The 24,601-nt window shown below is 41.8% G+C and overlaps 1 protein-coding gene across 2 annotated transcripts in view; it reads right to left on the bottom strand.

Moving 5' to 3' along the window:
* Positions 1–17,501: 17,501 nt before the first annotated feature.
* FAM170A (family with sequence similarity 170 member A) overlaps positions 17,502–24,601 on the bottom strand; it is a 59,518-nt gene continuing 52,418 nt past the window's right edge. Inside the window, exons 3-7 of one of the 2 annotated variants that reach the window (XR_012330832.1) lie at positions 22,605–24,036; positions 20,099–20,239; positions 18,566–19,292; positions 18,235–18,293; positions 17,529–17,630 (exon numbers count right to left, since the gene is read on the bottom strand). Coding sequence is in view for 1 of the 2 variants with exons in the window: in XM_073802433.1 (XP_073658534.1) it covers positions 18,287–18,293; positions 18,566–19,292; positions 20,099–20,239; positions 22,605–22,674 (945 nt within the window). In the remaining variant the exon portion in view is untranslated. Of the gene's footprint in view, positions 18,294–18,565; positions 19,293–20,098; positions 20,240–22,604; positions 24,037–24,601 lie in introns of both variants that reach the window. The other variant, XM_073802433.1, reaches the window with a different exon arrangement.

Raw genomic sequence — 24,601 nt, 5'->3', positions numbered from 1 at the left:
AAGAAAGATGAAAAGAACCTTTTCAGGAACCTTCAAACCACCCAACTAACTTCAAAGTATTATCTTACTCCCAGAATTACCCCAGTGGGTACAAGCATATACTATGGAGAGTGTATTTTTCAATAAAATATTCCCTTTGTGTGTATGCATTGGTTGAAACATGCCCTATCTTCTTATGAAATTATTAGTTCGTTATTAAAATTCTTCAATTGAACTATTTCTTGAGATCTGTTCCTTTGCTGACTCGTACCCACTATCACTGATCCTAATCCCACCCTATACCAGAGATTCTCAGTAAAAGGAAACGAGAAGATTGTACATACACGAAGCCTATGTTCACACCTTCTCTCCAAAACTAATACACCAATAAACCAATTGAAAATCAACAAAGAGAAAAAGAGATCCTTCCATGCTCCATGCCCACCTGATCTCACATTGTGCTACTTCTACTCTCAGCTTTGTCTTCCATTTCTAGATCTTTTCCTATCTTTTGGGAAAATCTGAACTTATCTTCTGAATGAGAAAACTAAATGCCTTTAGTGAATACTCACCCCTACCTCCTCCTTCACTACACAAACTTCATCATGCATTTTCAAGGCAAGCACCTTAACTGAGCTCCCCCTGACTCTCCACAATGAGGGAAGGGGACTGTCCAGAATTTCCCATCAGAATGAATTTGGATGCAAAGTTCCCATCCGAACTTTAAGGCTAGAAGAGGTTGTTCTGAATTTCACTCTTTGAGGAAAAGGATTTCTTTAAATGATGGTCCTTTAAAATGTTAATCTATTGGCAATGTGCTTCAGCATCACTTTAGGGAAAAACAAATGACACTTTGTTTCCTATAGACACTTTACAGTCTACAAGTTGAGTTGATGAACGCTTGATATTCGTACAACATGATGGCCCAAAAGCTAATAAGAAACTTATTATGAATGTCTTCACAGCCTAAGACAGTAGCCTACAATTCCTTCCCATTACTGGTTCTGTCTTCCAAGCCTAATGATTACTCCTGCACATAACTTTACACTTTGATTTTTTATCATTACCAAGCCATCAGACATGGATTAGGAGAAAAGTCAAAGTAATAGGAAGTTATATCCCAATATTATTTTTGAGCAACTAACAGTTCTCACTTGAACGAAATGAATTTTATTTTACACCAAACTCAACGATATAGCTGTCATCTGGAACTTCAGTGCTATACTCTACTTACTGGAAGTTTAGCTCATTGGATTCCTGGATTTCAGCACAGAAACCCTGAGTTCCACTCTTCAGGCCTTCCATTGAGTTACTATGTAATCATGCCTGAGTCATTTTTTTGATTTGTTTGCTTTTTCTCCATTTGTAAAATGGCAATAATCCAAATTCTCCAAGTCAGGGACCTCATTTTAGGATTTATTTTTAAGCTATGTTTCTAGAAGCCCTAAAATTCTGCATAGTTGTTTCAGGTGTTACATATAAATAATTTAGTCCAAATTTTTTATTTTTAATGTATATTTTAACACTGTGGGAATATTCTAGGAGTCACTAACTCACAAGTGATATATATTAGATTTTAACACATTTTGGTGAACCCCCTTGCAAGATATGTCTAGTTAACTCATTCTTGTCTTCAAATCTCAGTGTAAAACTCCTACCAAATTTGTGTATATAAATGACCTTACTTTAAATATGTTATTTATTAGTAAGTGTGTAGATTAGCCCTGGTCATTTTTTTAAAACGGCAGTACCTGGTTTGCTCTCATTTCTAAAGATGTGTAATCAAGTCCTCATGTATGTGAAAGCCTTTGTCAAAGCCTACATTCTAAAACAGTCCATATTGGGCATGTGCAGTACCTAGTCTTATCATGCAATCTTTGGGCAATGAGGCAAGATGGTGCTAGTGGTATATTGAGAAACTACTAGAGCCAGGTTACAAGGGCTGTTTGATTAATGGCAGATTTTGCAATCATGTTGGGGAATCATGCTGGATTTTCAGGGTGAAAAACAGTTTTCGGGATCATAAAGGGTTAGATGAGACACCATTCTGGGTTTCATGCAACTGGATAGGACCTCAGAGAATGGAAAACCCATGTTCCTTGAACATCTCACAGACTGGCCTATAGGTACAATTTGCTAAGTGCATATCATTTAAGTTTATCACAGTAAACTGTCCCTTCTCTAAGATTTATATAATAAGAGAACTCAGTTTTCCCATATCAGTAACACAGTTCTACAATAACATGCCCCTCCAATTTCTATACCATGTAAAATTCAGATTCATCTACCTGGAACACAGTCTTATCACATAATAGTCAATTACTCAATAACTAATTTCCAACAGATAATGTTTTAATATTATTTAATTATAAATCTTTTAGTACTTATTAGAAGTTTTGTGTGCTTCTTCTCTGACTTTGATGCTTATGATAAGAAATACAAGGGCTTCCCTGGTGGCGAAGTGGTTGAGATTCCGCCTGCCGATGCAGGGGGCGCGGGTTCGTGCCCCGGTCTGGGAAGATCCCACATGCCGCGTAGCAGCTAGGCCCGTGAGCCATGGCCGCTGAGCCTGCGCGTCTGGAGCCTGTGCTCCGCAACGGGAAAGGCCACAACAGTGAGAGGCCCGCGTACCGCAAAAAAAAAAAAAAATACAAGCAGTAGTTAGGTATTGTTGGTGATGCAATTTTGAAATGGAATTTCTTACTATACCTCCCATGGGTTTCTGGGTAAAAACTGCAGAGTGTCCTGAGAGCACACAGAAGTCCATTACCATTTTCAACTACCTGCCTGTCAAATCAGTATTTTTATAATATAGTTTATACTTTGGAGTTCTAGAGAAAATTATATTTGTAAAAGGAATCAATCACTGGGGAAAAAAAAGTTTGAAAACTGCTATTTTGAAGGTACAACCACTGGCATCATTTGTAAATCAACCTGATAGGTAGAACCAAAACATCCAAAGTGTATTCCATGCTGTATTTTGTCCGAGTTATGAGTAGGCATCCCCACTGAGAGGGAGACTGCTTACTTCAGCCCAACTCAAAACACAGATGGAACAGCTCTCCAAAATCAAATATGCAGTCAATGCATGAAAAGAAAAAAAGTAAGTTTTGTGAGGAGACACAAAATTTGGGTTTCATCTGAAACAGAAAGAATACACAGAGGTCTCATGATGATACTATCATGTCACTGATATTTATTATAAATATTGGATGCCTCTGGCCTGGTTTTATATTTATGATAAGGAATTAAAGCAGTTGTTAAATGCTGAGCTGTGATTACACATGGGTTCCAGCTATGCTCTTAGCCTTCTGGTCTGATTCAATCTTTTTTTTTTTCTTTTTTTTTAACATCTTTATTGGATTATTTATTGGATATTTTTTGGATAATTACTTTAAAATAGTGTGTTAGTTCATGCTTTATAAAAATGTGAATCAGCTATACATATACATATATCACCATATCTCCTCCCTCTTGTGTCTCCCTCCCACCCTCCCTATCCCACCCCTCTAGGTGGTCACAAAGCACAGAGCTGATCTCCCTGTGCTATGTGGCTGCTTCCCACTAGCTATCTATTTTACATTTGGTAGTGTATATATGTCCATGCCACTCTCTCACTTCATCCCAGCTTACCCTTACCACTCCCCGTGTCCTCAAGTCCATTCTCTACATCTGCGTCTTTATTCCTATCCTGCCCCTAGGTTCTTCAGAACGTTGTTTTTTTTTTTTTTTAGATACCATATATATGTGTTAGCATACGGTATTTATTTTTCTCTTTCGGACTTACTTCACTCTGTATGACAGTCTCTAGCTCCATCCACCTCACTACAAATAACTCAATTTTGTTTCTTTTTATGGCTGAGTAATATTCCATTTTATATATGTGCCACATCTTCTTTACCCATTCATCTGTTGATGGACACTTAGGTTGCTTCCATGTCCTGGCTGTTGTAAATAGAGCTGCAATGAACATTGTGATAAATGACTCTTTGTGAATTATGGTTTTCTCAGGGTATATGCCCAGTACTGGGATTGCTCAGTCATATGGTAGCTCTATTTTTAGTTTTTTTAAGGAACCTCCATACTGTTCTCCATAGTGGCTGTATCAATTTACATTCCCACCAACAGTGCAAGAGGCTTCCCTTTTCTCCACACCCTCTGCAGCATTTATGGTTTGTAGATTTTTTGATGATGGCCATTCTGACTGGTGTGAGGTGATACCTCATTGTAGCTTTGATTTGCATTTCTCTAAAGATTAGTGATGTTGAGCATTCTTTCATTTGTTTGTTGGTAATCTCTATATCTTCTTTGGAGAAATGTCTATTTAGGTCTTCTGCCCATTTATGGATTAGGTTCTTTGTTTTTTTGATACTGAGTTGCATGAGCTATTTGTGAATTTTGGAGATTGATCCTTTGTCAGTTGCTTCATTTGCAAATATTTTATCCCATTCTAAGGGTTGTCTTTTCATCTTATTTAGGTTTTCCTTTGATGTGCAAAAGGTTTTAAGTTTCATTAGGTCCCATTTGTTTATTTTTGTTTTTATTTCCATTACTCTAGGAGGTGGGTCAAAAAGGATCTTGCTGTGATTTATGTCATAGAGTGTTCTGCCTATGTTTTCCTTGAAGACTTTTATAGTGTCTGGCCATACATTTAGGTCTTTAATCCATTTTGAGTTTATTTTTTGTATGGTGTTAGGGAGTGTTCGAATTTCATTCTTTAACATGTAGCTGTCCAGTGGTCTCAGCACAACTTATTGAAGAGGCTGTCTTTTTTCCCTTGTATATTCTTGCCTCCTTTATCAAAAATAAGGTGACCATATGTGCGTGGCTTTATCTCCGGGCTTTCTATCCTGTTCCATTGATCTATATTTCTGTTTTTGTGCCAGTATCATACTGCCTTGATTACTGTAGCTTTGTAGTATAGTCTGAAGTCAGGGAGTCTGATTCCTCCAGCTGTTTTTCTTTCTTAACATTGCTTTGGCTATTCAGGGTCTTTTGTGTTTCCACACAAATTGTGAAATTTTTTGTTCTAGTTCTGTGAAAAATGCCATTGGTAGTTTGATGGGAATTGCATTGAATCTGTAGATTGTTTTGGGTAGTATAGTCATTTTCACAATGTTGATTCTTCCAATCCAAGAACATGGTATACCTCTCCATCTGTTTGAATCATCTTTAATTTCTTTCATCAGTGTTTTCCAGTTTTCTGCATACAGGTCTTTTGTCTCCTTAGGTAGGTTTATTCCTAGGTATTTTATTTTTTTTTGTTGCAATGGTAAATGGGAGTGTTTCCTTAATTTCTCTTTCAGATTTTTCATCATTAGTGTATAGGAATGCAAGATATTTCTGTGCATTAATTTTGTATCCTGCTACTTTACCAAATTCATTGATTAGCTCTAGTAGTTTTCTGGTAGCATCTTTAGGATTCTCTATGTAAAGTATCATGTCATCTGCAAGCAGTGACAGCTTTACTTCTTCTTTTCCAATTTGGATTCCTTTTACTTCTCTGATTGTTGTGGCTTCTCTGATTGTTGTGGCTAAAACTTCCAAAACTATGTTAAATAAGAGTGGTGAGAGTGGGCAACCTTGTCTTGTTCCTGACCTTAGAGGAAATGGTTTCAGTTTTTCACCATTGAGAACGATGTTGCCTATGGGTTTGTCATATATGGCCTTTATTATGTTGAGGTAAGTTCCCTCTATGCCTACTTTCTGGAGGCTTTTTAACATAAATGGGTGTTGAATTTTGTCGAAAGCTTTTTCTGCATCTATTGAGATGATCATATTGTTTTACTCCTTCAATTTTTTAATATGGTTTATCACATTGATTGATTTGCATATATTGAAGAATCCTTGCATCCTGGGATAAACCCCACTTGATCATGGTGTATGATTCTTTTAATGTGCTGTTGGATTCTGTTTGCTAGTATTTTGGTGAGGATTTTTGCATCTATGTTCATAAATGATATTGACCTGCAGTTTTCTATCAATGTGACATATTTGTCTGGTTTTGATATCAGGGTTATGGTGGCCTTGTAGAATGAGTTTGGGAGTGTTGCTCCTTCTGCTATATTTTGGAAGAATTTGAGAAGGAGAAGTGTTAGCTCTTCTCTAAATGTTTGATAGAATTTGCCTGTGAAGCCATCTGGTCCTGAGCTTTTGTTTGTTGGAAGATTTTTAATCACAGTCTCAATTTCAGCACTTGTGATTGGTCTGTTTATATTTTCTATTTCTTCCTGGTTCAGTCTCGGAAGGTTGTGCTTTTCTAATAATTTGTCAATTTCTTCCAGGGTGTCCATTTTATTGGCAAATAGCTGCTTGTAGTAATCTCTCATGATCCTTTGTATTTCTGCAGTGTCAGTTGTTACTTTTCCTTTTTATTTCTAATTCTGTTGATTTGAGTCTTCTCCCCTTTTTTCTTCATGAGTCTGGATAATGGTTTCTCAATTTTGCTTCTCTTCTCAAAGAACCAGCTTTTAGTTTTATTGATCTCTGCTGTTGTTTCCTTCATTTCTTTTTTATTTATTTCTGATCTGATCTTAATGATTTCTTTCCTTTTGCTCACTTTGGGCCTTTTTTGTTCTTCTTTCTCTAATTGCTTTAGGTGTAAGGTTAGGTTGTTTATTTGAGATTTTTCCTGTTTCTTGAGGTAGGATTGTATTGCTATAAACTTCCCTCTTAGAACTGCTTTTGCTGCATCCCATAGGTTTTGGGTCATCATGTTTTCATTCACATAACTGATGTGTCTTAGATGCTTAACATGAAAGCAAATATTCTAAAATCAGCAGTGTCCTTTGATTTTTGTATCACTTCTATATTATATAATTATTTAAACAATACTGTAGCCAATGTGCATAGGGAAAAATGAATCAACTGTAAAGAAAACTTAAGTTTTTCTATTATTTAATATCTTTTCATAGAAGGCAACTTGACAACTTTTTTTTCTCAAGAAAATGACTTCCTATGTGTTCTCCCAGAATCAAACCCAATCACAAACATTCCAGTTCAAATAGTTAATATGAGAAATGGATGAAACTCCAATAGGAAAGTGAGATAGGGAAGAGAAGGCAAGCATTAAATACTGTGTTATAGCCATGTGGAAAAGTGGAGGTAATCCACAGAGAAACTCTGGGAAACACAAGCTTCCAACTTGAAGGGCCAGGGAGCTGGGGCATTTAGATACCCACTCCCATCAGTCCTTGGTTGAGGACTGCTGCTGGGAAGCTATTAATTCCCCTCACTTCCTCCCTGCCATCTACACAGGCAGAGCAGACTTCAACAGCTTCAGAAGTTCCTGGGCTGGAAAATGCCAAATAATGGCAGTTGAAAGTTTGCCACATGCACAAAATGGTAGGGTCTAAGAAATATAGGAGGGACATTGAACAAATTTCCAATAGCAGGCAAGTGTCAAATGCAAATTCAGAGGGCTTCACAAGTGATCTTAGCAATTAGAATGGATAATAAGAAACCTCTCTCAACAAGAGCCTGAGATGCACTATCCTTATCATTTGAATAATGAGTGCTGCTTTCCATTTTTTTTTTTTTTTTCTTTTTTTTTGCGGTATGCGGGCCTCTCACCGCTGCGGCCTTTCCCGTTGCGGAGCACAGGCTCCGGACGCGCAGGCCCAGCAGCCATGGCTCACGAGCCCAGCCACTCCGCGGCATGTGGGATCTTCCCGGACCGGGGCACGAACCCGCGCGCCCTGCATCGGCAGGCAGACCCTCAACCACTGCGCCACCAGGGAAGCCCTGAGATGCACTCTTCTTATCATTTGAATAATGAGTGCTGGTTTCCATTTTTTTTGTGAGTGTGTGGTACGCGGGCCTCTCACTGTTGTGGCCTCTCCCGTTGCGGAGCACAGGCTCCGGACGCGCAGGCTCAGCGGCCATGGCTCACGGGCCCAGCCACTCCGCGGCATGTGGGATCTTCCCGGACCAGGGCACGAACCCGTGTCCCCTGCATTGGCAGGCGGACTCTCAACCACTGCACCACCAGGGAAGGCCTGGTTTCCATTTATTAAACAGTTCTTTTGTGCCAGGTACTGTACCAATGGCCCAACGTCCATGATCTCATTTAATGCCCACAACAATCCTATTATTACATCACCAGTTTATAGATGAGGAAGCTGGACTCAGAGGGATTAAGTAATTTACTGAAGTAACAGACACCAGCCCAGGTCTCTCAGTTGCCAAAATATTTTTTCTTTCTGCCTCCCACTGTTTTCAATGTCCCTAGATGGACAGATATATTTTCTTTAGCTTGAGTATGTCATTAGCTCTGGAAATTCTATCTAAAAAACATCACAGTCCCCCGCTTTTCAGAGAAAGACCTGTGTCTTCATATCTTTGAAATTCCAGCCTGTGTACCAAAAATGGAGAGACTTCTCACCTGATGCCCCTGCCGTTTTTGCCGCATGGACTTTTACGAGAAGCTCTCATTTAGTGCTCTGCACCTGCCCCTTGGTGGTTAGCACTTTCAAAGAGCTGCAGCCTCCATGAATTACAAAATCATCTCTGCTTCTATTTCCTTTCCCGTCTGATTTCCATTTGCTCTGCCTGGTCATGGATGGGAAGTTTCTTTTCTTGTAGCATCATTCCAGTCTGACTTTTCTTTCACCTCTTCACATTCCACATTCCATCAAGTGGCAATTTTATTCTAAGATCACCAGTTAGATCTTTAAAATAGATTTTCAAAGAATATCTGACTGTTAGAACTTCAAATAGCTCAAATATAACCATTTTCTTCAATAAACCTAAATTCTAATCTATTTTAAATAGCATTTTGAGCAAAATAATAATTCATACTCACTTGTATTGGTCCTTTTTTCCTCCTGAGTCTCCAAGTCACTCTTAAAACCTTCAAACTTTACGTCCTGTAATGCTATCACAGCACATTTTTAATTATTGGTATCAAAAGAAAGGGACTATCATAGGGGAAAAGCCTTCAATGTTATTTTACCAGCTTAATTTCTACACAAAAGCTTTGAAGTAATCAACGAAAAGAAGAAATGTGAATCCAAATATGCCACAAACTAGGAAGACAGTCCAAGAATTAACAATGAAGGTCAAATCCAAGTACAACAAATCCCATGGAGAATACTGATATGTTTTGCTGTAGTGACATTTCATGGTTAATTGGTGGTTTGTTAAAGATTACATTTCCAAGACCAAAAAGAATAATGATAAAACACACTCAGAAATGGAAAGCAAGAGGGCTCTATAAACAGTAGCTGTTTGGAAATTATAAATGGTACTAAATGACTAATAAGGAAGATAAACAGCTTACCACTTCTCAGGGAATTTTGTAACTTTCAAACCACAGAGTGTTGTGGGCAGAATTTGATCAAAGGTCTCTAGAGTACACTTTCATCCTCATGAGGTTGGGGGCTGTGAGTTGGAAAGGCCTTTAGCGGTTATCTACTTCCAGCATCCTGCCCCAGAATTCCTCAAATTCCATTTTTTTCCCATAAGCTGTTATTTCCATCCAGGTGTTACATGTACCAGACCCCTTTTCTACAGCAATGGCCCTTTCAGGTCTTGAGGTAATTTTAAATAATACAAAGAAAAATCTGCCTTGCAGAATCTTAGATTTCACTGATTTCACATTGCTCTTAATGGAACGAAGGCATGGCATCATCTGCCTAGCCTCATATAAAAAAGGAGGAAAAAGCCAAAAAACATTCATTGCCCCATTGAATCTGGTGACCTACATAGTCCCATGTGTGACACTGGTCCCACATAGAAAAATTTGAGCTTACTGTCCACGCTGAGGCTCAGTTAAACCCACCCTATACACAGTCACCTAAGTGACTTTTCTAGAACACAATCTGATGGAGTCACTCCTCTGCCTTCACCTTCAGTGAATCTCCATCGCCTACAGAACAAACTCTAAATGACAGAGCCGTGGCTCTCTTTCCAGCCATATCTCCTATCAACCCCCTTTCTCAGAGTTCATGCCCCAGCCATACTGAAGAACATACAATATTCTCTTTATCTTAAGGATTTTGTACAGAGTGGTCCCTCTGCCTGAAACTTTCTTTCTTCCTTCCATCTTTGCCTGGGAAGGTCCTGGAAAATTTCTACTCACCCTGCTGATCTCCACCATCACTTCATTCAAGAAGTCCCTCTGGGTCTCCCATTCCCTACCTCCACCACTGGGCTTAGTTAAATTTAGCCTCCTGTGTACACCCACAAAGACCCACTTCCTCTATCAAATGACTTATTTCCTATGTTGTAATTACCTATTTCTTTATCAGTCTCTCTGACTGAACTATACACTCCTTAAAGACTGAGCATTTGTTTTCTTCATTATCATATCTAAAAACCTAACAGAGTAACTGACACATGACAGTAACTCAGTAAATACGTGTTGGATGAATGAATGAATGAATGAACGAAAGAACAACACACTGACCAGCTGTATGAGGTCAATCTCTAGTCCATCCCTCTCTCTCTTACCTGCAACCTAAAACAAAGCCCAGTACTTCTGGATGTCTTCCCTGGTCCTGGAGCATTTGTGAACTTACAGCAACATCATTCCCATCCCAGACACCTCCACTTCCAATAATTTGTTCTCCTTGGCTATAGTAACACCAGTTACCTAAATGTGACCCGTCTTCTCCCACCACATCCTAAATCCTCTGAGCCAGGTGCAGCAGCTTCCTTTCACGATGCTAGGACAGGCCACAAAACAGATGATAATCCCTTTGCACATTTCAAGGAGCAGCACCAAGGGAACAGTACCTGGGAAATGCCGTTGAATATCCATGGCATTTCAGAATATAGCCTCAGCACTTCTCTCACTCTGGGAATGAAGGTCCAAAAAGCACATCAGAGAATGTTCATAGTTGTAAACAAGCTCCACCTTTGAAACACAATCTAGATAGAACCAAATATAAAAGCCTGAACAATGAGTGAAACCAAGGTCTCCTCCATGATTTCCCTTCTGACAACCTTATTGTCTCCTCAACCATAAAAGGTGAACTTGAAACTCAGGACCTTGCCTTATCACCAGAAACATCCAAGCTTGGATCAGTCTTTCTAAGACCATATATTTGCTCTGTGAACTATTAGAGACTTGTCACATACACAGAAGTATAACAGGATTATTTCTATCTACCTGGGGACCTGGAGTCTTTCACATTGCTCCTGTTCAAACTCTCAGAACAGCAAAACTTTACCTACAAAGTGTTAAAGCTATGACACTCCCAATTTTCACAAACCTCCTCATCTCTTGTGAGTCACATGCAGCCAATTCCAGGAATTGGAAACATGGTTGTGAGGATGAAACTGACTTTGGGGCTCCCCTTGGATATGGTCTTCCAGACTTACCAAAAGGCCATTAAGAGGAAGGTTTACCCCACCTCAGGGAAACCCAAGGAAGTACTTGCAGTCAAGGGCTGCCCGTGGCTTCTGAGCTATGTCCGAAAAGAATTTCCTACTGTACCTGGATCTGCTGAAGCAATTTCTGACTGTCCGAGAGCCAGCATGTACCGTTCCTGAACTGCCTCCATTGTGGATCATCCGTAGGGCTGTCAGATTTAGTAAATAAAAATACAGGATACCCAGTTAAGCTTGAACTTCAGATGAATAATAAATCATTATTTTTAGTATAAGTATATCCTATGTACTATTTGGGGCATACTTATCTTAAAAATGTACTCATTGTTTTTCTGACATTCATATTGAACTGAACAGCCTATATTTTATCTGTCAACCCTACTCATCAGAAATGATGGAGGATTATAGAGATCCAAGAGATGCCTCAGAGCATCCTCAACTTTTATTTATATGTCCTGGACAGCGAGCACGGACTTTCCACTCCCATTAATTGGCTATAATGGAGTATATTCCCAATTTTAGAGCTTTTTCTACTTGTCATTGTTATTATCTTCCTTATTTTAAGGAGATGTTTATTTTTCTCCAAACTTAATAGCTCATCAAAAAGTATTTGAAAGTTCATTAGACAAGGGAAAAACAACATGATTCTGAAAAGTGAAGGAAACTGCCTGGTGTTTAGCAAAGAAGCATTAGGGAGATTGAAAAAGCCAAACTTAATAAGCAAATCTCTCCAAGGGTATTTTCATAGCTTGATACCCTCCCACACCCTGAAAATATTATTACATCAAGAATGTAGAACTGCTAACCAAATGTAAGGCTCCCATATGATTCTATCAAACTGAGGAGGCTTCTTTACTAAGCAGTGAGCAGACCTGCTGCCCCAGGGACTTTGGCAGTTGCAACATAGAGCTCTTCCCTTTGGGATGGAAGCAGCAAGTTTTCCTGTGGTCTACACGTTGGCCCCCAAAATACTACACTCCCAATACTTGTCAACTTTAAGTATTTTTCTACATATCTCCATTTTTCTGTTACTATTTGGACTACATCCTAGACTTGACATTACATAAATTGCATTCAAGAAGGTATTTTTAAAAGTTGGTAGGAAATCTTAAATCTATAGCTTGCAGTCCCTGGCTTACTTTCATCCAGATGCATAAGGGTTTTCAAAAGTAGTCAGGTTAGTTACCCCATATCACAACCCCACCCTTGTGTCAGAGATATAAAAATGTAACATGATATTTAAGGTTTTAGTTGCAAAATCATCAAGCCTTCCAGACAGAGGCAATAGAGCAAAATGATTACAGAGGCATGGATTTTGATTTGCTCCAGTGTCTTGGGCAAGTCACTTGGCCTCTGTATTTATTTGTACTTATCTGCACTTATCTGTCACTTGGGGGTTATAATTGTACCTAGCCCATGGGTATATTGTACAAATTATCTGTAAAATAGTTAGAAGAAACCGACACAGAGTAAGCACTCCACAGACATTGGCTATTAGCTATTGGAAATATTTCTCCATGAAAAAGATTACTTTATCAGTGGATGACTCAGTGGGAGAGAGTGAATCACAGAATCACAGCATGCTGAAAGTGACCTAGTTCACACTCTTATGTGAAAAAAAGAAAAGTGTGTATGTGTAGAAAATGTCTGCAAGTTTACATAACAAAGTCAATCATCTTAACTTTGAGGATTAGAATAAATCAGGAAAGAAGAAAAGATTGAGTGTAATTCAATTTCTATATCATTTGTGTTTCTACACTGAGACTTTTAATACATTGGAAGTGCAATTTTTTTTAATGTGGCGGGATAAAGGTTTTCAAGTTTTCCTGATACATCTGTATTATTATTTCAGAATTGCTGGCATTTCTTGTCATCTTCGGATCTACACCCATTTGAGTCAGTGGGCCATTCTGGACGGAGGATATAATAGAGCAGAAGTGAAGTGAGAGAAAAGGAGAGAAAAGATTTTCTCTTTTCTCTTAAAAGAGGAAAGGTCTTTGGAATGGGAACAACTCACAACCAAACTTTTGGAAAGGATGTGATGGAAAATGAGACAAACATCCTACCCCTGTGATGAGAAGGATTCCTTGGGCTGGATGGAGGGAGGTCAGAGGTGGCTGGACAAGGAAACCAACTAGGGAGAAACACACACAAGTGCAGAGCAAACACCCTGAGGCCACTCAGCCTGACTCCATGCAAACATATGTCCAGCAGCCAGCCCTTCACCTGTGGTTCCCCAGCAAGACAGGTACCTCGGGGGTACCAACTCATTCTGAGTCCATTATGCCTGGCCATTCATATACCGCTGTCTGACTTGTGAGGAATAAACTCTAAATGTTTATGAGGAAATTGGGGAAGGAGATTGAAAGGTTACTTAAACAGAAAAACAAGTTCAGGAAGGCAGGATGATAGAGAGACAAGAAAAGGACCTTAAAAGATAGAAAGGATTTGCCAAAGAGGAGAAAGAAAAAGAAATGATTCCAAATGGGTTAATCTGCAGCTAGGAAGTTAAGGAAGATTATTGATGTGTGAGGACTATGGAATAAAGTGAATAAAATTTATCAGAAGTTGCTGAGAATATGGTAAGAAGCATGATTATCAAATTATTAATTTCCTGCAATGGCATTCTAGGGGGACACTAGGAAGGGGAAGCAAATGTTCATGAGATGACAGTAGCAGGTGGAACGTTGTTTCAGGGGAATATCAGTCTTGCAGTGTGTATCAGAGGAGGGCAAGTGTGAGCAAGCAATGAAATACTAAGTGTATACGGTTCCTTCACTGAGTGCACCCAGCCCCGTGGTCAGACTTGAGAACAAGCAGGACTTCAGGTACTGGAGCTACATTTCATTCATCAAGACTTGAGAAGACACCCTTAACTCAGGTCTTCTCTTCAAACTCCATCTTTCCTTCTTGAGCTTCATTTGGCCTCCTCCCTTACCCTCAAGCTGTGGACTAATGCCACAGAGCAAGATGGGTCACTAGTGTCCTCCATCCCCTAGCGACTGTGGTTCACATCAGTGGAGTACCAAAGGCAATAACCAAGTAACAGACACAAGAGTGTATGAACAAGAAGAGATTCTGATAAGGCTTTCTGTGACAGTGTGGACCAAGTCAGCTGTATATGCCTGGTATCACCTTCATCATGAGCATCCTTAGGGAAGAAGTTCTCAGAAGGCAGAGCCTGGCTCTCTAGAGGCTCTGCGTCCTCACGGCCCACTCAAAGACCTCAGTTACAGCTTCGGCCCCCAATATCTCTCCCTCTGCCTACTCACAGTTTTTGAAGTCTTTCCTCCACATTTCTCTTGAGAGATGGAGGAGGAGGAAGAGGTTCAGGCCAGCTCAGACTCCCCTGGGATCCCAGCAGGATGCCTATCATTAACCTCCCACCTTCTAGGAAGCTCCTAAGATCTCCACATTTGGGGGAGTTTTCATTTCATCTGTGCTTCAAATTGCTGGCTAGAGATGGCCTGTTGGAAGGTGGCTAAAAGCAAGTAGGAATCCTTCGGGCAGCCTGGCCCTTCTCGACTGTCAAACATCTTCAGGGAGATTCTAGGAAACATTGTTTGTTCTAGAGAAGGGAGGGAAACAATCCAATTGTCCAATAATGCTTGAATGGAAAATAAATGATGCTATACGCATGTGACGAAATAATATCAGTCAAAAGTAAAAGACCTAGATCTATATGGATTGACGTGGATAAATCTTGAAAACATAATATTGATTGAAAGAAAATAAGATAAAGAATGTTAGAGTATGATAACAGGTATGTAAGTATTTAAATATTTAAATCAATTCAACATATTGCTTGTATATATATATATAGATGCAAGAAAATAAACTTTATCCAAAGAACACATTATTTACATTTAATTTGCTCATTTATCTAGGAAACCCAAAAGAATCCACAGATAAACTAGTAGGAACTAATAAGACGGTTCAACAAGGCAGACAGATACAAGATCAATAAATTTTAAAAACCAATCAGGCTCCTCTACACTGGTGATAACAAATTAGAAACTGTAAAAGAAAATAAGAAAAAAATAAGATCTAAAAATAGTTACAAGAGCTATATAAATTATTTAGAGCTAAGCATATGTAAAAGTAAATAGAACTAACAAACTGAGTATGACCAATTAACCTCTGCCCAACCCAAGGATTAAAAAAAGACCGTTCTTACTTTATGAGAACAGACCCTCTTCTTAAGTAGCAGATCAGTAAGTGAGAGTGAATCAAAGAAACACAGCATTTGAAAAGTCAGCTAGTCCAAGCCTCTTGATCACACATACAGAAGCTGAAGCCCAGGAAGGTTGAGTTACTTGGTAAAGGGCCCAATGTCTTGACTCAAGGACTAGCATTTTTCACTAATTCATAAGACACAATCAACTTCAGTACCTTGGAAAGAGATGGGAAAAAAATGAAGAAATCAATCATATAGTTACTCATCTTTAAGTACAGAAATAGCCATGACAAAATTACAGGTATTGAGGGAAAACTGAAGTACAGAGTTTAAAAGGTCAATAATCCACAGGGAAACTGGAGACTATTTAAAATATTAATATTAAATCTCTATATAAAAGACATTAAAAGATCTCCAATCAAAATGTTAATTTTAGAATAGATATGGTATGGTACAATTTATAAATCAAAAATACTTAGAAGAAACACAATCTGGTTAACAGGTAAAGTCACAAGACAATTGCAGGAGAAAAAGAGTATCTTTCTCGAAATGTCCATCAATAAGGGAATAATTATATTATGATTTGTCACTAGAAGTAAATAAATAACATTTGCCTAAAAAATGGGATAGACCTACAGCAAAGATTTATACTAAATCTCTATATTAAAGACATTAAAATATCTCCAATCAAAACGTTAATTTTAGAATAGATATGGTATGATATAATTTATAAATAAAAAATCTCTATAAAGCTATAAATCACATATAAAGCACCTACATATGTAAATTCATGGACCAAAAGTCTTGAAATCAGACAGCTAGTGATCAATAATCTCTACAAAAGGAAGTAGTCTTGAGAGTGGGGTTGGGGGGTTATGAAGGGGGACTTTTATTGTACTTTTATACATTGTACCCTTTAAAATAATTCAGTTTTTTTAAATTAATTAATTTATTTGGGGCTGCATTGGGTCTTTGTTGCTGCCAGCGAGCATTCTCTAGTTGCAGTGAGCGGGGGCTACTCTTAGCTGTGGTGCACGGGCTTCTCATTGCAGTGGCTTCTCTTGCTGCGGAGCACGGGCTCTAGGCGCACAGGCTTCAGTAGTTGTGGCATGTGGGCTCAGTAGTTGTGGCACACGGGCTCTGTAGTGCAGGCTCAGTAGTTGTGGCGCGCGGGCTTAGTTACTCCGTGGCATGTGGGATCTTCCCACACCAGGGCTCGAAGCCATGTCCCCTGCATTTGCAGGCAGATTCTTAACCACTGCGCCACCAGGGAAGCCCAATAATTCAGTTTTTTATAAAGAGACTATTCCTAATATTATTCCTAAATTTTAAAAATATATAGTTGGATAACACTATGAAAAATTAATTGATATATTTTTTATTATTTCTCTTTGCTCCCTGGATTTTTTTCCCCATCCAGTCAGCTAGGCACTCTGAGTTCACTGCATTAGGAAGGTAAAGACTCAGCAGAAGTGAGGGAGAAAAAAAGAAAATTCTCAGCTTTGGAATGTTAAAAACGGAGGTCACAGTAGAACAGGTGAGAATTCTGTGAACAAAAAATAAATCTCGTCTCAAATGTAAAAAGTATTCTCTGCACTGGGAGGCAGGAGAGGGAGGGAGGGAAGGACTGAAGGAGAGAGATCAGTGTGGCCAGGGACATAGAAACTGTGCTTGAGGACGATATGCCCAGGAAGAGAATCAGAAGATTCAGCCTGCACGTGACCATTACCTCCAGCCAGCACCCCCATCTCAGACCTCAGGAAATTCAGAGAGAGAGTGGGAGTAAGTCAGGAGGGCCACGCACACAGTCTGTGTGGCAAGGGTTGTGGCCATTCCCTATGTGTGAGAAGTCCCCAGCAATTTCCAGGCCTCCTTCTGGAAAATGCTGGCGGACGTCTCTAGTGCTTATGCGAAAGCTTGTTCACAAACCTTGAAAGATACAGATGTAGATGACTGATAGACAGATGCATAGATAGAAAAATGTAATTAAATAAAACATCCAGGAAAGGTTTGGAAAATGCCCTTTATTGCATATGATGTTTATAACATTATATTAATGTTAGACTGAGTGCTGGTCCCTTCATCCTCCTTCAGACCACGGCATTCTGTCTGCTACTATCCTGAGGGTCCTTTCTTCTCCCTGGAATGGAGAAAACAAATGAGGTAGAACAGGAAGAGACAAGAAGCAGTATAAGCTCTGCTGGTCAGGGTTACCCTCCAGCGTTGCCTTAAAGCTCAGAGCCACACACAGCACAGTGAGCTTGGCTCCAGATCAACTACTGCACAACGAAGGTTCTGGAACATTTCCATATCTCGGGGGACCTCATTTCCACGTGACTCTCTTTCACATTCCCCTTTGTCCCAGAAGGCTAGGTACAGTGGTCAGGGTGAGATCTCAGCTCAGGCCAAAGGCTCTCAGACCTCAAAGTTCTGGTCCTGCAAGGGGCCCTGTCCTCTCTTCAGACCACTCCTGGCTCTCTCTGCCGAGAAGGAGCTGCTGGAAGTACATCCTCTTAGAGTTGAGGTCCACCGTGCAGGCCCTGAGAAAACTCCTAGTCAAAACGCTCCACATTCTTGTTTAAGTCAACAGAGGTCAATTCCTTTGGAAGTGCTGGGTGTGTCCCCAAGTCGACGCAACTGCACAGCCATTAGGTAAACCAGCACATCTCTGCAGCCCCTTCCCTTAGACTCCTCTGGGCCCTCGTGACATAGGCTCAGGAGACTGTGCCAGCCTCCAGCCTTACCTCTTCCAAGAGAAGGCCACACCGTCTTCCGGGATCTTCTGTCCCATGAATCTCAGTTGCTGTGTGGAAATCAAAAGAGAGAAAAACACTTCTTAGTTAAAGAGAATTTCCTGTGGGAGCTGAAAAGCTCAGGATAAATTCCCACTTACAGTCATGACTTTATTATTAAATGACTGGGCCAGAAGCACGGGAGCCGGTTATCTCCCATTCAGTTGTCCCCTGAGGTGCTAAAGCCCCCAACTCTCCCTTATGGAAGCATGAGCCTGGGGTGGTGAGACGGGACTGGCTCAGGGAAGGTACAGCTCCCTCCGCAGCCCCAGCCCCTGCTCACTTCCTGTCCTTCGGAGAATGAAACACATAGACTGGACACCGGCTCCTCGGGCAGAGGTCTTCCCCCGTGGGCTGCTGCCCCTCATTCTCCTTTTCTTCTTGCTCCTCTTTCTCCTCCTCAGAGGTGCTCTCGGATTCCACATTGTCCGTCAGCTGGGACATGGCGAGATGAAAGACATGGCAGCTGAAGCCGTCCTGGACACTGTACTGCACGTGCTGCTGGAGGATCTCCAAGGTGGGGAAGACCCGGCAGCAGGCCATGCACCTGAAGCCCATCTCCATGGTCACCAGCCAGTCCGGTGTCTTGGCCCTGGGCGTCTCCTTGACTGCAGGTGACCCTGATGGGCTGTCTGGCTCTGCCCTTTCCTCACACTCATTCTCCTCCCCAGTGGGCTCACTGTCAGACAGGTTTCTGGTGGACACATGAGAGATGGCATTGCCTACCCACACATGCTCAGGAAGGGTCACTTCTTCTCTCCTCAGCTGCTTTTCTAGCAACTCCAAGGGTTTCTCTATCATCCAGGAGACAGCTACACCCTTGTTCACTTGTACCCGCATGTAGAATATTTTCATGCCCCTTTCCTCTTCGTCTGTATACAGAGAGTCCTCATACGATGAAGAGGATGAGAAGGAGACATACTGTGATGGGGGAGTGGTCTCCCCTTGTTCCTGAACCTGGGCTAGGGGTGCTCTAGGCTGGGCAGTGTCTCGATGTAATCTCTGGATTTCTGAAAAAGGAAATTAAAAACATAATAACATGCATGGGCCATGCCAGAAGCTGAGGGAGCAGGTGTGGTAGACGAGGGAGGGACATTTGCATGACATAGCTGTGTCATGACCTTGGTGTCTGTTGGCCGTAGGATGGAGTGGTGTATCTGGTGTCATCTGTGGGCTTTTCATCTGCGCGTGGGGGGATACTGGAGCGGTGTCTGTATACAGGGGTGTGGAGTATGGTGGTGAGGGCTGTGGTATGTGAGGGATGCGGAAGGATGCGTGTACGACAAGGAGTGTGAGTTTGGGAATATCGGTGGTGCATTACTTGTGGAATGGGGCTGTGGTGCAGGAGAAGAACACTGTGGATCACGTGCCTGGGGTTTATGTGTGCACTGAGAAGGGCTGTGCCTGGAGGGCGGATGTATGTGTGAGCTGTGTGGACCTCAGCTGGGTGGTCCTGCTCTCAGGCTGGAGGTCTATGATGAAGAACTCTGTCCTTCTCTGGAAGCAAGGGCAAAGACAAACCCTACATTTCCCCCTGAAGATGCTTAATCCGGTCCCTCTGCCCTCCACCTCAAGCCCAGACCTTTCCAGCCCCTGCTCCTTGACTTCCCCACCATGGTGGTACCAGGATTCACACGCCCCCCAGACTCAGCTGGGATCCCTGCCCTCGTAACAGCTCAGCCATTCTGCCCAGGCTCCTCCACAGAGCCCTCATCACCTCCGATGACCCTGGGTTTCCTCTCAGCCTCCCTGGGATCTGTGTGCCTCCTGCCTCACAGCCAAGCACCCCCTCACCTGAGGAGCCCCGCGCCCTTACCACTGCAGATGAGCTTGCATGGAGAAGAAGCATAGGAGAAGTATTCAGAGGCAGAGGAGACCTCCCCTGACCCTGGGCTGCAGCCTTGGGCCACCACAGTGGATCCAAGCGGAGGGGGATCCTCTTGTGACTTCAAGATTCCTGAGGGAGGAATGAAAGGCTCAGGGTGGGTTCATCAGTCCTCTGTCCACAGATATTTACTGAGTGTCTGACACGTGTCAGGTGCAGCGAATACACACAGTTGAGAGTGTGGTTCCCGGTGGATACTCCAGTATTTAATTCAAATCAATACTTATTCTGTCAGTGTCTTGTTGGTAACGTAGGCCTCAGTGATGACTGCGTATGAGGGAAGAGTGAGTGATGTGTATCAGTTAAGTCTGTGGTAAGCGTGGGGTTGGCGTGGGGAGCACAGTGCAGATGTGTCTATCTGTGTCTGTGGCCTTTGTGTGCGTGGTTTCTGTTCACAAGTCAGGAATTCTGGGACATGTAACTTTTCCTCATTACATGGTGTGGCTTGTATTTATGGTGTGTGTTCATTCTTTCATTCACCAAGATTCAGTAAGCAGCTATTCCTATGTATCCGGCACTCTTCCATTGTTCTAGTCTCTGGTAATGCTGCACATTCTAGTAGGGGAAGACAAACACTAAACAAAAATACAATAAATATATAATACATCAGCTGGTGGTAAGTATATAAGGGTTGCCAGACTTAGCAAACAAAAATACAGGGCAGCCAGTTAAATTTCAATTTCAGATAAACCCAGAATAATTTTTTAGTGTAAGTATTCCCATGCACTATTTGGTCTTACTTATTTTTAGTGTAAGTATGGCCCATACAATATTTGGGACATACTCCTACTGAAAAATTACTTGTTGTTTATCTGGAATTCAAAGTTAACTGGATAGCCCATATTTTATCTGGCCACCCTGACATGGGTTAGTGAGACTGTGGTTTACTGTGGTTTGTACAAAGCGGGTCTGGCATTACTCAAGAATGTGTTATAAGTGTGGTGTGTGTGACATGTGACTGGTTCTTATAGAGGTATTTAGAGATAGCTGAAGTTAGCTGTGTTTGTGCGAGAGTTGAGGAGATACATATATATATATATAGTGTGTGTGTCATATATATATAGTGTGTGTGTCTATATACATATCTCATCTCCAGCGTTTGGTGTTGGAGGAGAGGATTGTGACACAGGTGGGTTGTATGAGAATGTAGTACAGGAGTGATGCGTGTATATACCTACATGTGCTGTGTGTGGTTTAATAAGGAAGTCGTATGTGGGGTGTGTGATATTTTTGCTGTATCAGAGTGTACATGGGTGTATGAGTTACTGTCTCATAAAACACCCCTAACAATAATTCTGTAAACACTCTTACATACACCGAGTGTCACCCAGGTCCAGGCAGGGTGACAAGAACTTTACCATGCAGACTTTATATCTGATAAGCACTCTACCCCCATTCATCCCGCTCTTCTCTCCACTACCGCCCCCCCCCCCCCCCCCACACACACACACACACTCTCTCTCTCTCTCTCACACACACACAGGAACATAGAGAAAAATATTCTGAATGGTGGGGACAGGGGCAGTCATTGCCTTCCCCAGCCTGTCCCAGCCACTGCCTGAAAATCTGCCTGCTGTCTAGACCTCCATTCCCAGGGCCCATCCTACAGTCTCCAGGGCCCTGGGCCCGGTAGAAGCTACTGGGCTCTAATTTGGGGCAGAGGCCTCTAGCTGGAACTCTGGGGTGGGCTCCACTTCCTCACATGACCACCTCTCTCCCAGGGCAAGCTACTCGCCTACATTTAATGCACGCAGGCACCACGTGGCCCGTGGCTCTCAGAGCTCCCCGCAGGACCCTGAGGACATTTCTCACCCCTGCCCACGTGGTCTCAGTCTCTGGAAAGCCCTTCCCTTCCCTTGATTTCCTTTGGGAAATTCTTCCTGTTGAAGGAATAAAACTTCCTTGCTTTCAATATGACACCATCCCTAGACAAACAATCTTCTTTTGAACTGCATTCCACTTCTCAAGGTATTTTTCAACAAGGCCTTCAACTCATGGGGCTTCTCTTTCCACTTTGGTAAAAGGGGCCAAGCAACTCATGGGTCTCTCTCAGCATCCTTGCATCCTTCACATCCCACACCTCATGACCCCAGGGAAAGATCAAAGAGACAACTTGGGGACTGAGAAAAGCTGCACCTCTAGGTCTGTGCAAGCAGGATGCAGCCTGCTGTGAGTCCGACAAAGCTCCAGGCCCGGCAGCCCCAGGAGAGAGTCCTCAGACCGGCGGAGCTGACCTCCCATCTCCCAGGGGCATCTGGCCCGTTCTGTGCCGTCTCACACCACAGGGACCCTCCGGATGGATACGGCAGCATCAGTGAGACAAGGTCTCTCGCTCCCTGCTTCACAGGTGACACGTTCTCAGTAACCCCCCCTTCCTAGAGAAGGTTCAGTTTGGCAGAAACCCATGTGCCCCAGACAAGGTGCCCCTCCCACATACCTCCTCCCTTCTCGGCAGTTTCCTGGGACTCTTCATTTTCCAGATGTTTCCTCTTTTGTCGCTGTTTCATCGTACCAACTAGAAGTCTCCCTTAGAAGATGCCTCACCTCCAACTCCTCCTCTTCCCTACAGCTTGGCCCTTCTTGGCTCTTGGGAAATCCGTTGAAATGATTCAATACCAATAAAAATAGTCAAGTCTCCTAAATGGCTGAAGAACTTAGACCACTTAGTGAACCGGCAGTACTGCCTAGCGCTCACCAGGGCTGCTAAGTTTCAAAGGTTGCCACGGCCACAGCAGAGTTCTCTGACCTCAAGGATGACCTCAGAGCATTCTGTGGACCTAGGTTCAACAGTCTCTGCAACAGCACAGACCCCATTTCCAAGAACAATTCCTTTTTCCCAGTAGAACCTTTCCCGTGAATTCAACTCTCACATCTTTCCAATGTGGCAGGATATTTTGAGATGTTAATCTGTTCTTGTTTATTGTCTTTTCTTCTTTTATTTCACCCTTTCCCTCCTGCATTCAGGTGGGTAGCAGACCCTATGTTCTCTGGCCAGTGGAAGAGCCTGGCAGGGCATAGCAGAAATAGCATGGTGATGATCTTGGCTTTTATTTCTAAAATCGCAAACTCCATGGAAAAGAGAGGATACTTGAGCAGAAACATAACAGAAGCAGGTTTTTGAAATTAGGTACTGTCTTGTTTCCCTACTGGAGTGTTGAAATGTGCTAATTAAGTCAGAGAGAGATGTCTGCAAATCCTGGAGGAGAAAAGGCCTCTCAAGTGTGGCTGGAGGGGTAAATGGGGCAAAAACTCTAAAAGGAGATGGCTATAGTATGCATACAAGCAGAATCATGGCAACCTGTCCCATGCCTGGCACAGCAGCCACCAAACCTAAAGGAGGCATGGCCCCCGAGCTGATGGACGTCTACACTTACAACTGTGGGCTCCAGTCAACAATGATCATGCTTCCACGCACTTCCTCAAAAGCTTGGCCCTGTATGACTTCCAAATAGGGATGGCGGAAATCCAAACAGGACACCAGCAGGATCAAGGCTTAAAATACAAATTACGTGGAATTATAAAAAAAAGTTTTGTACTGTTTCTTGCACACCTCTGCTTGTGGGCTGTAATTTATACCAGTTATGAGTGGCAATGCATCTGGATCCTCCTGATTCCACTCTAGAATTAGAGACACCTCATTTTGAGGTAGTGGCCAGGATCCAGTGGGAGTATTGGTGCACGGGACGAGGTAGACTCCCAGAAGTCACTGCTTTCATTAGAAATACCACATGGACTGAGGCGGGTCCCAATTTGAAAGGGCACTGCAGAATGACTTAAGGTTTCAGGCAACAGGAGAGTGAAGAGAGGACAACTTCAGCCTTGTGAGGGTTTGCTGATGAGATTAAATCTTTCTGCTTCTTGGAGAATCCCTAGAAAAGATGGGGCAAGGAGGATTTTTCTTCTTAGTTTTTTGGGGGTAGAAATTTCCAAACATACACAAAGTAAGGAGAATGATATAAAAGGAGTGCAGCACCATTTACCCATCACCCAGTTTCAACAATTATCAAAAGTCTGCCATTCTTGTTCTGCTACACACACACACACAAACACACTCACTCACTCGCGCACTTTTAGTTTTTTGTGTATTTATTTTGGTTTAGGAGTTTGTGGAGGGTGGGGCAAGTGCTGTTTTTTATTGCAAATCTCAGACATTATGTCATTTCTCCTTACATGCCATAGTATTTATCTCCAACAGATAAAAACTTGTTTCTAACATAACATCATTATCTCACCCAACAAATTTAATTATCATTTTTTCTTACCACAATAACTAAGCCATACTCAATTTCCTCCAAATGTGTTTAAATGTCTTTTTTTATGATCTATTGAAATCAAGATCTAAAGAAGGTCCACACCTTGCAATATGTCAATGTGTCTTTTAGTCTACAACAGTTCTCCCTCCCTTTTTTTTGGCACTGATTTGTTGAAGAAACT

Source organism: Tursiops truncatus, chromosome 3, assembly GCF_011762595.2.
Source record: "Tursiops truncatus isolate mTurTru1 chromosome 3, mTurTru1.mat.Y, whole genome shotgun sequence".
In the NCBI taxonomy this organism is placed as follows: Eukaryota; Metazoa; Chordata; class Mammalia; order Artiodactyla; family Delphinidae; genus Tursiops; species Tursiops truncatus.
The sequence above is the reverse complement of the archived record's forward strand: the minus strand, read 5'-3'. Positions and strand labels throughout refer to the sequence as shown.